Genomic DNA, 15,099 nt, shown 5'->3' on the forward strand with positions numbered 1-15,099 from the left:
GGCATCCAGCTACTTGAATGTCATCACCTGTTGCTTCCCAGGGTGTGTGTTAGCGGAAAGCTGGAGTTGGAAATGAAGCTGGGACAGAATTGAAGCCTTTAAAGCACAGCCAGCTCTCTTGCATCTTCTGTTCAGTTTGTGCATATGAGACCTGAGAGATCACGTTCTGAAGCATTCCAAATCTGAATGCAGAAACTTGAAAATAGCAAAACACTGTGATAAACTTTAGCTTTGCAAAATGTTGCTTATGCTTTTTTTTTTTTTGACAGGCAGAGTGGATAGTGAGAGAGAGAGACAGAGAGACAGAGAGAAAGGTCTTCTTTTGCCGTTGGTTCACCCTCCAATGGCTGCCATGGCTGGCGTGCTGCAGCTGGCGCACCGCGCTGATCCGATGGCAGGAGCCAGGTGCTTCTCCTGGTCTCCCATGGGGTGCAGGGCCCAAGCACTTGGGCCATCCTCCACTGCACTCCTGGGCCACAGCAGAGAGCTGGCCTGGATGGAAGAGGGGCAACTGGGAAAGAATCCGGCGCCCCGACTGGGACTAGAACCCGGTGTGCCGGCGCTGCTAGGTGGAGGATTAGCCTATTGAGCTGCGGTGCCGGCCGCTTATGCTTTCTAAAACTCAGGAACCCAAAAGAGATGAAAATGGGCAGTCTTTGTCATTCCCCAAACTCTTAATTTCTGTTAACCAATGGGAACAATTTGGGAATAAGGAAAACTTGCTACTTCTGATGCTAGGAAATGAGGTGCCTTGGGTATTAGTTGCAGGTAGGGGCATGGGGCTGCTTTAGAGTTAAATTAGAGGGCAGACTAGTGTTCTTAGTTTTGTAAATGTTTAGTTTAACCTACTGTTATTATTTTTTTAAGATTTATATTATTTATTTGAAAGAGTTATAGAAAGAGATGAGCTGATCCGAAGCCAGGAACCAAGAGCTTCTTCTTGGTCTCCCACAAGGGTGCAGGGGCCCTTGGACTTGGACCATCTTCCACTGCTCCCAGGCCATAGCAGAGAGCTGGATTGGAAGTGGAGCAGCTGGGACTAGAACTGGCACCCATATGGGATGCTGGCGCTACAGGCTGGAGGTTTAACCTGCTGTGCCACAGCTCTGGCCCCTCAACCTACTGTTATTTTTGTCTTCTTGGGTAAACTGTGATTCTTTAATTTTTCTTTATTCTTTAGTAATGTATAGCAGTCTATATATGGGAGAGTCTGGTTTGCCAGATATTTTCCAAAGGACATTTTTTGGTTGTTAGCAAGTTATAGATTATCTAGATGGTTGACATTTATCATTTGGGATTGTTTGATACAGGTAAAACTTGATTGTAGGTCATATGGTAAAATTAAATTTTATTTATTTTTCTTTTAGGTCCAGGCATCTCATTTTGAAGGCCTAATCACAACCATAGTTGGGTACATACTTTTAGCAATTACACTGATAATTTGTCACGTATCCTTTAATGGACCATTTGAGTGTTTAATAGTATTCATATGAAAGAGTTCTTATTAATGATACTGTTCTCTTCGTAAAAGTTATAGCTGTTTATAGTAAGGGAGAGTATGGACGAAATGAAATAAATTTGTGAAAAAATATTAAGTGTTATTGAAATAATTACTTGTTTCCTTGTACCTTTAAATGGTCAGTTTTTCCTTGACTAGATGCTATAGGGGTTGGCAACTCTTGTAAAATTTCACAGGTCTCGTCGCTTACTGGGAGTCTGCTATATTGTTGTTAAGGTAATCCCTTTGTAAATTAAAACTAGAAATGATTTCTCGTCCATTTGGGGGATACTAATGACCTTTATTTTTACTTAAGGTCTCTCTGTTGGTGGTAGTAGAAATTGGAGTGTTCCCTCTCATTTGTGGCTGGTGGCTGGATATCTGTTCCTTGGTGAGTTTAGTGTTCATTACCATGCAGTCTCATAAAGTGAATATTTGATAATTTGTGTATTTTTTCTGAAAATGTTATCACTGTAGATTCTTATATTTTTTTTTTTTTAGTACCTGGTTTTTTTTGTATAGAGTATTTTGAATGGAACCTTTCTAATAACCAGTGGAGAGTTTTCTTATCCATTTTGCCCTTTTACATTTTATGATAATAGTAAGAGATTATATACAGAAAAAGTATAATTTGATGAAGAGAATAACTTTGTAGTAATAAATTTAATCCTGTTTAAGATGCTCAGTCTTGATTATAATCTTCAATGACTTTCACTGATAAACAGTTTGATTTTGCAGAAACATTTTGTCTGTAGAAATACTGCCTTTGATTCTGAGGTTGCTTAGTATTGAAACTTCTTACGAGCACAGACCCATAACCAAGAGAAGAAGGTTAAATTAATCAAAACTACTCCTTTTACTGTAATAGTATTAATAAAGCTCTTGTTCACTGTTGGTAAGTTTTAAGGAGTTATCTACCTCTTTGAAGTAGTATCCAATCTTACATGTGATTCTGTGACACTTTGAAATGCCGCTGAGAGACCTGCAGTCCTAGAATATCGTACACTACATGTGTAGTGATTTTATTTACTTCCTGGGTGGAGGATGGAATGTTAATTTGGCAAATGTAGGTGGTACAAATTTCTCTCACTTCTTCTGTTTTGGCTTAGGAAATGTTTGATGCTACTCTGAAGGATCGAGAATTGAGCTTTCAGTCAGCCCCAGGCACAACCATGTTCCTGCATTGGCTTGTGGGGATGGTGTATGTGTTCTACTTTGCCTCTTTCATTCTGTTACTCAGAGAGGTGAGTCCCACGTGGAAATGTTGACTGTGTGTTTTTGAAAGGGCCTTTTGCCTTGATCACTAGTCATGCTTCAGAGGCTCTGGTGATTTCCTAAATAACTCTTATCCTCTGTTTTTTTCTAAGGGACTAACTAGAAGGGGAGTTTGGATTGCTTTAAACTGTTTCCAGTTGTTTGTCTCTAATTGACAAGTTGTAAGTGTGAAAGATGATAGATTGAGGAAAAATTAAATGAGAGCACTCTTTAATTTGCTTATATGTATAGTCATCTTGTAGTATGCTCTTAGAATTTTGTGTATGAGCTTCATACTAGAACTATCCAAAGGGTATGGTTTGCAGATCAAATATGTAAAATGGCTTTGAAGCAGGCACTTCAAGTATAGCATTACAGTGAGCATCCTTTATGATTCTAATTCATTTACTAGATGAATACCTTTGCTGGTCAGCTTTTTTGGAATGATCAAGTCCTTGTTGATATGAATATGATGAAAACAGATTAATATTTGATATATTTCTTAAGGTCAATCGTCCCCAGATAATGACTAGGTATTCGCTGTATACCAGATACTGTGCTGTGTATGCTGGTGTAATAGTGAGGAACAAAGGCACATTTCCTATCTCCTCACTTTCATAGGAAATGAATAAATAAAGCTGTTGATCAAGTGGAGCATTCTCCACTGAGACTGGTGATGGAAATGTGCAGGGCCTACAGAAGCAGGCCTGCAAATCCAGTGGGAACAGAATACAAAAGAACAAAGGCTGAATGTTGTTCTCTTTGAAAGATGTGAGGAGGAGGGGGTGGCATCAAAACATTCTCCTGAATTGTACAGTATAGGCTGGTGTGCTTTTTTTGATAGAAGTGATTGAGATGAGAGCAGATACACATAAGTATTTTAAAAAATTGTAATTATATATGAGCTCTAGATTTTAAGGATGAAATGTTTTTCTTTGCTTGCTTTTTTTTTTTTTAAAGATTTATTTATTTTATTTGAAAGAGTTACACACAGAGAGAGGGAGAGGGGGAGAGAGAGAGGGGTCTTCCATCCACTCCCCAATTGACCGCAATGGCCGGAGCTGAGCCGACCCAAAGCCAGGAGCTAGGAGCTTCTTCCAGGTCTCCCACGTGGGTACAGGGGCCCAAGGAGTTGGGCTATCTTCTACTGCTTTTCCAGGCCATAGCAGAGAGCTGGACAGGAAGTGGAGCAGCTGGGTCTTGAACCATTTGGGATGCCGGCACTGCAGGCGGCAGCTTAATCCACTATGCCGCTGTGCCAGCCTCTTGTTTGCCTTTTTTTTTTTTTTTAAGTTTTATTTATTTATTTGAAAGTCAGAGTTACACAGAGAGAGAAAGAGAGGCAGAGAGAGAGAGATCTTCCATCTGCTGGTTCACTCCCCAGTCGGCTGCAATGGCTGGAGCTGTGCCAATCCGAAGTCAGGAGCTTCTTCCAGGTCTCCCAGGTGGGAGCAGGGGCTCAAGGACTTGGGCCATTTTCTACTGCTTTACCAGACCATAGCAGAGAGCTGAATCAGAAATGGAGCACCTGGGACTCAAAGCAGCACCTACATGGGATGCTGATGGTGGCCTTACCCGCTGTGCCACAGCGCCAGCCCCGAGATGAAATGTTTTATAGTTAATTTTTTTTTTAATCTCGTTTGTGTGCTTTGTTTCTTGTTGGTCCACTTTAGAAATGGTATATGGTGGCCGGTGCCACGGCTCACTAGGCTAATCCTCCGCCTTGCGGCGCCAGCACACCAGGTTCTAGTCTCATTCGGTGCGCCGGATTCTGTCCCAGTTGCCCCTCTTCCAGGCCAGCTCTCTGCTGTGGCCAGGGAGTGCAGTGGAGGATGGCCCAAGTGCTTGGGCCCTGCACCCCATGGGAGACCAGGATAAGTACCTGGCTCCTGCCATTGGATCAGCACGGTGCGCCGGCCGCAGCGCGCCGGCAGCGGCGGCCATTGGAGGGTGAACCAAAGGCAAAGGAAGACCTTTCTCTCTGTCTCTCTGTCTCTCTCTCTCACTGTCCACTCTGCCTGTCCAAAAAAAAAAAAAAGAAATGGTAACCCTCTCATTTGTACTATGGAAAAGTAGAGGTTTGGGCAGAGTAGATGCTTTTCACAGAATAACTCAGTGAACTTGACCACACAGGACTGTACCCAGACACATCCATATCTGTTGCCCAACACCTTCTGGGTGATTTCTGTTCACATGGGGTATGGGGAGAGATGAGGTACAGTAAAGTGACAGATATGAGAGACTGTACAGTCTCTTAAGATAATTCCTCCCAGGAAGTGCGTGTAATACAAATCAGATCTTCTTTTTAAGACATTTATATATTGCAACATAATCATTTCGCCAGGTGATACTAATATAGTAGTGATTGTATTTTTTCATCTCAGAGATTTTTTTTTCCCTAGTTTAATGTATTCTAATAGCAAACTTAGAAGAATAGCACAGAAAACATTAAAAACATGCACTTGGGTGCCAGCTTTGTGGCATAGTGGGAGACTCTGGTTTGTGTCTCAACTGTTCCACTTCTGATCCAGCTCCCTGCTAATGGCCTGGGAAAAGTGGCAGAAGATGGCCCAAGTGTTTGGGCCCCTGCCATTCATGTCGGAGACCAGGATAAAGTTCCTGGCTTTAGCCTGGCCCAGCCCTGGCTGTTGTGACCATCTGGGGAATGAATTAGTGGATGGAAGATCTCTCTCTCTCTCTCTCTGTCTCTGTCTCTGTCTCTGTCTCTTCTCTCTGTGTAACTCTGACTTTAAAATAAATAAATAAATAGGGGTCCAGTGCACCTGCACTGCCAGCACCCCATATGGGTGCTGGTTCAAGACCTGGATGTTCCACTTTAGATCCAGCTCCCTCCAGATGTTTCTGGAAAGCAGCTTGGAACCTTCCATCCATGTGGGAGATCTGGAAGAAGTGAACTAGTGGATGAAAGAACTCTCTCTCTCTCTCTCTCTCTCTCTCTCTCTCTCTCTCTAACTCTGCCTTTCAAATAAATAAATAAATGTTTAGAAAATCTTCAAAAAAAAAAAAACAAAAAAAATCCCCCCAAAAAACTATGCACCAGTTAGAAAAGTACAGCGATTAGATAGAATCTATGATGAAAATGCTACAAAACATATATAGTTGCCATTAACAAAAATAAATTACTTGTTTTTAAAAAATCCAAATGCTGACATTCTCCAGAAAAAAAAATTAAGAAATATTTATTCTAAAGAAAAAATGCAGAGAGAAGGAGTGATGGAGAGAGAGATCTTCCATCTGCTGGTTCACTGCCCAGATGGCCACAGTGGCTGGGGTTAGGCCTGTTACCAGGAGCTTCCTTCCAGGTCTCCCATGTAGGTTCAGGAGCCCAAGCATTTGGGCTGTCCTCTGCTGCTTTCCCAGCAGCATTAGCAGGGAACTGGAGTGGAAGTGGAGGAGCTGAGACACAAAAACTTGAGACACAAATCCCACAAATACCTGAATGGGATGTTGGTGTTGCAGGCAGTGACTTAACCTGTTATGCCACAATGCCAGTTCCTGTCTAGAAAAATTCCACAGGCTTATTTATAATTGTTAGAAAGTTGAGCTGCTTAAAACTTGCTCACTGAAGCATTTTGACTTGCCTCAATGCTTTATGTTCCTACACACAAATAAAATGGAAAAACTGCCAGTACCTGATTTCCATCCCCTATTTTCCACTTGGAATAATATACTTAGGTACATTTTGACCCCATGGGGGAAAAATATCTTAACATTCAGAACTACCAATTATAGGAAGGAGAGGAAAAAATTTTTAAATGATTCTCTACATGGTGCAATCTTAAGGACATTCTCCATGTGTTCAGTGTGCTAGCTGGATGTCTTTTGGCATAATTGTTACATGTGTGGCATCGTTAGTGCACAGGTTGGTGTCCTCAAAAAGGCCAACTAGATAGGTCTCACATGCCTCCTGAAAAAAGCACCAGTAGATGTGCTGTGGAAGTACACATCTGTCTTGATATCTTGAGCAGTTTCTCTCACCAGACCCTGGAAGTTTGGTGGATTTCTGATAATGTCAAATGTCATGAAGTGCCACAGTACCAGGCCTTTAATGATGAGGTGTTTTTTTTTTTTTTACCTCTCCAGTAGAGGGCACACTCTTGCAAGTAGCTTTTGTAGCCAGTTGATTCCTGGGTGCTTTATCACATGTCGATTTGCAGGTAGGCTGCTTTCGTTTGAGCCATGGTATAAAGACCGCCTTGGGGCCGGCGCTGTGGCGCAGTGGGTTAGTGCCCTGTCCTGAAATGTCAGCATCTCATACGGGCGCCGTTTCGAGTCCCAGCTGCTCCACTTTCAATCCAGCTCTCTGCTATGGCCTGGGAAAGCAGTAGAGGATGACCCAAGTCCTTGGGCCTCTGCACCCAAGTGGGAGACCAGGAAGAAGCTCCTGGCTCCTGGCTTCAGATCAGCTCAGCTCTGACGTTGTGGCCATTTAGGGAGTTAATCAGCGGATGGAAGACCTCTCTGTTTCTGGCTCTACCTCTCTCTAACTCTGTCTTTCAAATAAATAAAAATAAATCTAAAAAAAAAAAAAAAAAAAAAGACCTCCTAACTTATTCGCCTTTTTCTTTGACTGGAGCTTGGCGGGTGAGGGGCATAGCTGGTGTTAGAGAGCGATGGCAGCACAGAGGCAGCTGTGAACACAAGAAAGAGATGCCTTCACAAATTGGACTTAATATTTTTCCCAGTAAGTGATTAATAGCATCATAGGATTCAAACACAGGGTAGTTTTCGTAAAGACTGGTTTAGGAGCTTCTTTAGCCAAAAAAACCATGTGAGTTTTCTGGCACCCACTTAGAAATAATCAGCATATTTAGGAGCTTATTTTTCTGTTAATCTTTTAACTCATAAACAGAACATGAAGACATTGGTGACTATTTATGGCACTTAAAATATACTTGCAGGTACTTCGACCTGGTGTCTTGTGGTTCCTAAGAAATTTGAATGATCCAGATTTTAATCCAGTACAGGAGATGATCCACTTGCCCATTTATAGGCATCTCCGAAGATTTATTTTGTCAGTGGTGAGCAAATCTTTGCATTGTTTTTGAGAGAAGTGTGTTACCCTTTAGTTTAATTTCTTTATGAGAAAGGCTGGTATATTGAATAACTTAAAATTAAGTCTATGAAATTCACTTGTTAGGTAGCTGTTTTATTGGTTACATTGTTAAATGTTATGTTTACTATACATAAATGCCTTCTAGTGCTGTGTAATAATTACCAAATTATGTGTGTATGAGTTACTTAATTTGTATTGAAGCAATGAAGATTTGTTACTGGTTTATAAATTAAACTCTTAGCAGAAACATCTCAAAATTTCTTCCGCACTTGGAAGAAGCAATTATTTAGGGAAATCTAAGCTTTTTCAAGATAGGATTTTAAAAGCAATATTATGTCCTTTGGAAATTTTTGTGGTCTTTATCATGGTCATGTGTTTGGTTACTGATGATTTCCAAGTTACAGGCCATTCTATTCCTCCATTGTCAGTCTCTACCTTTCTGTTTATGTCATGCAATGACACCATGCAGTGGTATCCCTTGAGGCTCCGATTTAGACCTGTGTCCTAGAGAGAGGCAGAGCCTTAAAGCAAAAGGAGAAGCTAGCCTTCATAGGAACACGGTCCTACACAAAGTGACCTGAGGAGGTTGTGTCAAGTGAGAACAGCTGGGTGTGGGTAGATGCAGACCTGGGCTGTGAGGTGGTTAAGGACATTCAGAAGTACAGTAGTAGGGTGTCTCAGTGATGTCTCTCCTATTTCTTCCTGCAGATTGTCTTCGGCTCCATTGTCCTCCTGATGCTGTGGCTTCCTATCCGTATCATTAAGAGTCTGCTGCCTAATTTTCTTCCATACAATGTCATGCTCTACAGGTAAGTTGTAGTATTTGGAATAGCTTTACTAATTTATATGTGTTAAGAGTTTGATATTCAGATTCCATTAAATATTTAAAACATTCATTTCTTTTAGATATTGGGAGTCATCTCACAGGTAAATTTTGCCATATTTTAGATCACATAAGCATTTGTTTATTGGTGACATTTTCCAAAGGAAGATTTATCTTTTCTGCAAATTAAGTATGCATATGTTCACCATTGAAATGTTTTACCATATCTAATGTGAGTATGGTAATAGCATCATCTTTATTTCAAAAAGCATACCATAAGGAATGAAGCCAAAGGTTCATGTTTCATTATGTATTAAAAGTGGGATTTAAGGCTTGTAGGTGGAAAATAGTTTTGGTTTAAAAATTTAAGTTGCCTGGAAACCTGCGCTCTGCCACTCATCCTGTATTCTCTTTCTTAGTGATTTGCATTATCCTTGGAGTCACTATCCCAATTACATGCAAATTGGACTTCCTCACCAAACTTCTAATCTTTAAGTCTTTTCAGTTCTAATTTTTAGATCTCTTACTAATCCAACTTGATTTACCGCTTAGTATCTCAGTTTAGGCTGTCTTCTTACTCTCCATTTATAATCCAGCACCCACACCTCTGCCTCTGGATTATCTTCAAATTTGATTTTATTCCTCCTCTTTGTGAAACTTGTTATGGGGCAGGTGCCAGAGATGCATGCATCGGTATCCAGCGTGTGTGTTTGAGCCTTGCCTCTGTCTCCAATTCCAGCTTCTTGCTAATGTGCACCCTGCCTCCAGGGTGCTCCGTGTGCTTGAGTTCCTGCCATTTATGGGAAAGACCTGTGTTGACTTTTCTGCCTCTTGGTTTTGGCCTAGCCCGTAACATCAACCAAGCTGTTTTGCACATTTGGGGACTGAACCAGCAGATGAGAGAGACCATTCTCTTCCTCTCTGCTTTTCAAATAAATGTATGTATATAAATGAAGAGTGATTGATGAAGGCCTGAGGAATGACAGTTGAGGAAAGCCTTGAAGGAGATGATGATGGGATGAACCATGTGCATCCCTGAAGGCAGGATATCTTTGCAGGGGGTCTGGTATGTGCAGTGACATCCAGTTGTGTTGAGGGACAGCAGGAAGACAAGTTTGGCTGCAGTGCAAACAAAAAGGCAGTGTAGTTGGCCTTGAAGTCAGAGAGGTCCTGGAAACCCTGCTCCTAGAAAGCCTCATAGATTGTTCTAAGCAGAAGTTCTTGGAAAGCCTTGTGCAAAGGATTGGTCTAGCTTGGATTTAAGAATAATCACTCTGGTTGCCATGATGAGAAGAGATTGGGTTGCAGTGATTTCATTAAGTAGGAAGCGAACCAGGATGATCATGGTGCAGTGATTCTGGTAGAGATGAAGGAGGTGGCAGTGGAGGCTGGGAGAAGTGGATAGGATGTAGGATTCTCTAGCTGTTTGATTGTGAAAGTCATCGTCAAGGATCAAAGACTGCCCTGAGCCCTTGTAAGGATAGAGTTGCCCTTTACCGAGCTGAGGACAACTGTAGGAGGATTGGGAGCTTGATACTGAACATAACAACTTAAGATGTGCAGCACATGTCACTGTGGAGTGGTGAGTTGGCACACTGAGTCTATTAGAGAAAATCCCTGAGTGGTAGGTAGAAATATACAGAAAGGTAATGTTTCAAGCTGTATGAGGCTCCCGTTCACCCTGAAAGTGAATGTAGATGAGAGAGAGAGGACGGAGCGCAGGATGCTTCAGTGTCTGCAGGTTAGACGGCTGAAGGTGAACCAGCAGGCTTTGGTAGCTGTTCAGGATGAAGTACTTCCAGAAAGAAAGAGTGACCAGTTGTGTTACGTGCTACTGATAGAACAAGTGAGATGAGAACCAAGACCTGACCATTGATTTCACAACCTCAGGGTTGTTAGTGATCCTTACCAGGAAAAATTTTGGTGGAGTTCAGGGGAAAGGCTCACTGGGTTTGAGAGAACAGAAGAGAGAGAGTAAAGTCAGTGAATTTATTCAGCTCTTTAAGGAATTTTGTTGTAATTCCAGTAAGTGCTTAGCATAATACAGTTATAATGAGAAATAGAATTCACATCATAAACTGTGGGTGTTTGTAATTTCCTAGTGATGCTCCAGTGAGTGAACTGTCCCTCGAGCTGCTCCTGCTGCAGGTCGTCTTGCCAGCATTACTTGAACAGGGACACACGAGGCAGTGGCTGAAGGGGCTTGTGCGAGCGTGGACTGTTACTGCCGGCTATTTGTTGTGAGTATGGGCAGCTGACTGCTTCAGCACGTGCAGCGTGGGTGTCTGTTGAATGGCCTCTCTGATGTGAGTTTTCCAGGATGTATTTGGCATCCTTGTAGATTAGATACCTTAACATGAAACAGGGATTTGATTGGACATCTGTCCTTTTCTAATTCCCCCTTTATTATTTTTGCCTTAACTGACTTTGTAGCTGGAGGCTTCCGTTGAGCCTCATGTCACTGTAGACACAGTAGTCATAAAGACTTCTTCTCCCTCAGATTCTCAGCTTCTGTATATTGGATTTTTTTTTCTTCAGTTACTGATTTCTTCTCAGGTAATTGCTGAAGAAAACAAAATAGATTGAATTTATGGGGTATTGTACAAGTAATTGACATGGACTTTTAAAGGTTTAATTTGAAGCAAGTTCCAACATTTCTCCTAGACTGAAATAATAGTGCTGTGTGTAGATTTCTGTGTGTAGCAAGTATTAAGAAAACAAGGCTCATGGCAGCTGCTTCATCCTGACTTCAAGTGAGATTTCTCACTGATGTAATTTTTGCACAGGGATCTTCATTCGTATTTATTGGGAGACCAGGAAGAAAATGAGAACAGTGCAAATCAGCAAGTCAACAACAACCAGCATGCTCGAAATAACAATGCTGTCCCTGCGGTGGGGGAGGGCCTGCATGCCGCCCACCAGGCTATCCTGCAGCAAGGTGGCCCTGTGGGCTTCCAGCCGTACCGCCGACCTCTGCGCTTTCCACTCAGGGTGGGTACTGCACAGACTGCACCAGGGCTGGTTTTTCCAAGTTTCTGGTGCGAATTGCTGCTACTAGCTTGCAGCCCTCTGCATAGACATGTGTAGCACTTCACTAACAAGAGCCTATGTTTTGTTACCCTCACTCAGCAGTGTACTGTGAAGGTAAATGATCACCTAAGCTTATTACATCCTTGGTAGTTGGAGTTGAGATTCTTGGGCTCTTGTTCCCTGTTATTTGAGAGTGAAAAAGGCTTTACAGTAAATTGGAAACAAACATACCTGTGATACATTTCAGTGTGTGTCAGGAATTAGAGTGAACAATTTTAATGTTTTTAATCCCATTTAATTCCCACCTATACACTGTAAGATGTTGATGGTAATCTTGTTTACAGCTGATGAAACTGAAGGCAAGATTGCTTTAAAAAGTGCCTGTTCCATGATCTTTAAACTAGTAAAGGATCAGTCTGTGATTCATAATTTTGTCAGAAATGTCAATTGTATTTTAAATATTCTTTAATAATGGTAATGGACTTGTGAGTTGCATCATTTTGAAATTTGGGCAGACTACTTAATCTCTTGGTCCCAATTTATTTTTTTTCCCCATAAAAAGTCATCATACTGCTTTTGGAGGTTACTTCAGTCATTCAGAAAAATGTCTTGAGTGTCTGTGATGTTTATATTTGGTGTCAGTGAGAGAGAGAGAGCATTTACAGTCTTGGCTGTGGAAGAGCTTTTAGTCTACTCAGGAGATGAGAAAATACATAGTAGCAGATTTGGTTTGTTTTTCTTTCCTTTCTTCTCTTTCTCTCTCTTTTTTTTTTTTTTTAAATTATTTATTTGAAAGGTAGAAGCAGAAAGAGAGAGAGAGGTCTTCCATCCACTGGTTCACTCCCCAGATGGCCGCAGTGGCTGGAGCTGTGCCAATCCGAAGCCAGGAGCCAGGACCACCTTCTGGGTCTCACGTGTGTGCAGGGGCCCAAGGACTTGGACCATCTTCTGCTTTCCCAGGCCATAGCAGAGAGCTTGATCGGAAGTGGAGCAGCTGGGACTCGAACCATTGCCCATATGGGATGCTGGCACTGCAGGCAGCAGCTTTAACCCACTGTGCCACAGCACTGGCCCCAGATTTTGTTTCTCCTGCTGAGTGTTTGCAGAGTGTATTGTGACTGCTTCAGTCTGGAGCCACTGATCCTAGCATTGGCCCAAAGCCATCTTCATGTTGGAGGTGGTACCTGGAATGTCTTTTAAAGTAGAGAGAAAAATAGGAAGTGGTAAGGGTGTGTTAGGGCATGGCAGGCTTGGGACTGCAGGTACTGGAATATACGTAGAAGAGGAAAGGGACGAGGCCGGTAGGTGGGCAGAACAGGAGTGCCTTGAAAACCACGGTGGATTGCCCAACTTTCAGCACATTGCTCTTCCCCTGCTGGAGAAGTCTCTGTTCTGATGCAGCGACTTACTGGAGGTGTTTTCTGTACCACCCTGAGGGAGAGGCCATTTTTTGGCTTTATCATAATCTGAAAAGTCATCTCCTTTTTCCTTTCCCAGTTTTCACTAGGCCCTCTCGGCTTTCTAGAGGTATACACCAGAAAAGGCCCTCTAAGCAAAATGTACTTTGTGCCAGATCAGAGATGAAATTTGCTTCTCAGGCCAACAAAATTGACAATTTCAAAGTCTCCTGAATTGTATTGTCTTTATATTTCCTTTTTCTTTCTTTTTTTTGTAATATTTATTGATTTATTTGAAAGTCTGAGTTACATAGAGAAGGAGAGGCAGTGAGAGAGAGAGATCTTCATCCACTGGTTCACTTTCCGATTGGCTACAACAGAGCTGCGCCGATCTGAAGCCAGGAGCCAGGAGCACCCTCCCAGTCTCACACGCGGATGCAGGGGCCCAAGGACTTGGGTCATCTTCTACTGCTTTCCCAGGCCATAGCGGAGAGCTAGATCAGACGTGGAGCAGCCAGGACTTGAGATGCCGGCACTGCAGGCAGCAGCTTTACCTGCTGTGCCACAGTGCCAGCCCCTCGTCTGTATATTTCCATCTTCTCACTAGAGCTCTACCCTCTGATCTTGCGGTCATGAGCCTTGATAGTGGGAAGCAAGCCGCAGTCTTTGCCTTTCTGCCCAGGGTCAGTGTTTCCCTTCTCTCTCTACCTTCCCTTTTTTTCTGCTCTTCTCAGTATGGGAGACACTAGCTACATGTAGCTGTTTACCTTCACATTTAATTAAAACTAAATGAAAATCTGGCCCTTCACACTAATGTGACTTGCTCTGTAACCACATGTGGCTGGTGGCCACTTTGTTGGTCAGTGCAGATCTAGGTATTTCATTCATTAGCAAACATTCTAATGGGCTAGCATTGTTATTTGATAAAAAGGTGGATATTTGTTAAGTCATAATATTTTGTTTTAATAGCAGGAGAAAGCCCTAAACCTATTGTTTTATTTTTCTGCTCTGATTAAAAGTTGTGCTTGCTTGTTACTGATAGTTATTTCTGATTGTATGAAAATACACCGTTTTTTTCTTTTTTACTTAAATTATAGATAATTTTACCTAAAATAGGTAAGAATTTTCATTCAGTGTGAACTTAAAGGAAACCTGGAAATACAGACATAGGCAGTTTCTTTTTATTGGGAGAATTGTGTTGATTTTTTGAAGAGTATCATAAAATTCATTGAGCATCTGTGAACCGTTTCAGCATTCTTCTGTTTTACTCCACAGATCTTTCTGTTGATCGTCTTCATGTGTATAACATTACTGATCGCCAGCCTCATCTGCCTTACCTTACCAGGTATGTCCTTATCCTTGTTTTCAACTGATGACATCATGAACGCTCTTTTAAAAAAGTTAAATCTCTGAGATTTTATTTCTTGTCAAATATAAACAAAGTAGTTTTTCTCTCATTTTTGATTGAATATGGGTATTGATATGTTTAGGAGTCTGTCTTATTGGATCCATTTATATTGGAGCACAGAGGGACAAAGCAAAGTTACCATATGTGATTTAATTTTAGAAGTAATTGTGGTCACTCAGATTTTGTGGTATGGTGTGGATTTTCAAAGTCATCTGTAGATTAAGTCATTTTTTTCAAGACAGTCTTTTGATGCTAATTATGTTTATTCTCATGATGGAATTGCTCCTAAGCCATTACGTGCTATTGCTAGAGAATGTTTTGAAGCCAGTATTTCCCTGTATTGTCTGGCATTGACAAATACTAATCTTCCATGGCATTAGTATGTTGGAAATATCAACAAAACAGTGCCTCTTTAAGAATGTACTGTGGGGCCAGCGCCACGGCTCAGTAGGCTAATCCTCGGCACACCGGGTTCTAGTCCCGGTCGGGGCGCCTTATTCTGTCCCGGTTGCTCCTCTTCCAGGCCAGCTCTCTGCTCTGGCCCGGGAGTGCAGTGGAGGATGGCCCAAGTGCTTGGGCTCTGCACCCGCATGGGAGGCCAGGAGAAGCACC

The 15,099-nt window shown here is 42.0% G+C and overlaps 1 protein-coding gene across 5 annotated transcripts in view; it reads left to right on the top strand.

Moving 5' to 3' along the window:
* MARCHF6 (membrane associated ring-CH-type finger 6) overlaps positions 1 to 15,099 on the top strand; it is a 98,272-nt gene that overhangs the window by 57,775 nt on the left and 25,398 nt on the right. For 3 of the 5 annotated variants that reach the window (XR_016220078.1, XR_016220080.1, XM_051853570.3), the window contains exons 12-20: positions 1,368 to 1,448; positions 1,667 to 1,735; positions 1,815 to 1,889; positions 2,608 to 2,742; positions 7,675 to 7,794; positions 8,538 to 8,638; positions 10,755 to 10,892; positions 11,439 to 11,643; positions 14,355 to 14,424. Coding sequence is in view for 2 of the 5 variants with exons in the window: in XM_051853570.3 (XP_051709530.1) it covers positions 1,368 to 1,448; positions 1,667 to 1,735; positions 1,815 to 1,889; positions 2,608 to 2,742; positions 7,675 to 7,794; positions 8,538 to 8,638; positions 10,755 to 10,892; positions 11,439 to 11,643; positions 14,355 to 14,424 (994 nt within the window). In the remaining 3 variants the exon portion in view is untranslated. The remainder of the gene's footprint in view (positions 1 to 1,367; positions 1,449 to 1,666; positions 1,736 to 1,814; positions 1,890 to 2,607; positions 2,743 to 7,674; positions 7,795 to 8,537; positions 8,639 to 10,754; positions 10,893 to 11,438; positions 11,644 to 14,354; positions 14,425 to 15,099) is intronic. The other 2 variants (XR_016220079.1, XM_070056585.2) reach the window with 1 other exon arrangement.

Source organism: Oryctolagus cuniculus, chromosome 14 (genome assembly GCF_051225735.1).
Source record: "Oryctolagus cuniculus isolate XC-2025 breed Fujian yellow rabbit chromosome 14, ASM5122573v1, whole genome shotgun sequence".
NCBI classification, from domain to species: domain Eukaryota; kingdom Metazoa; phylum Chordata; class Mammalia; order Lagomorpha; family Leporidae; genus Oryctolagus; species Oryctolagus cuniculus.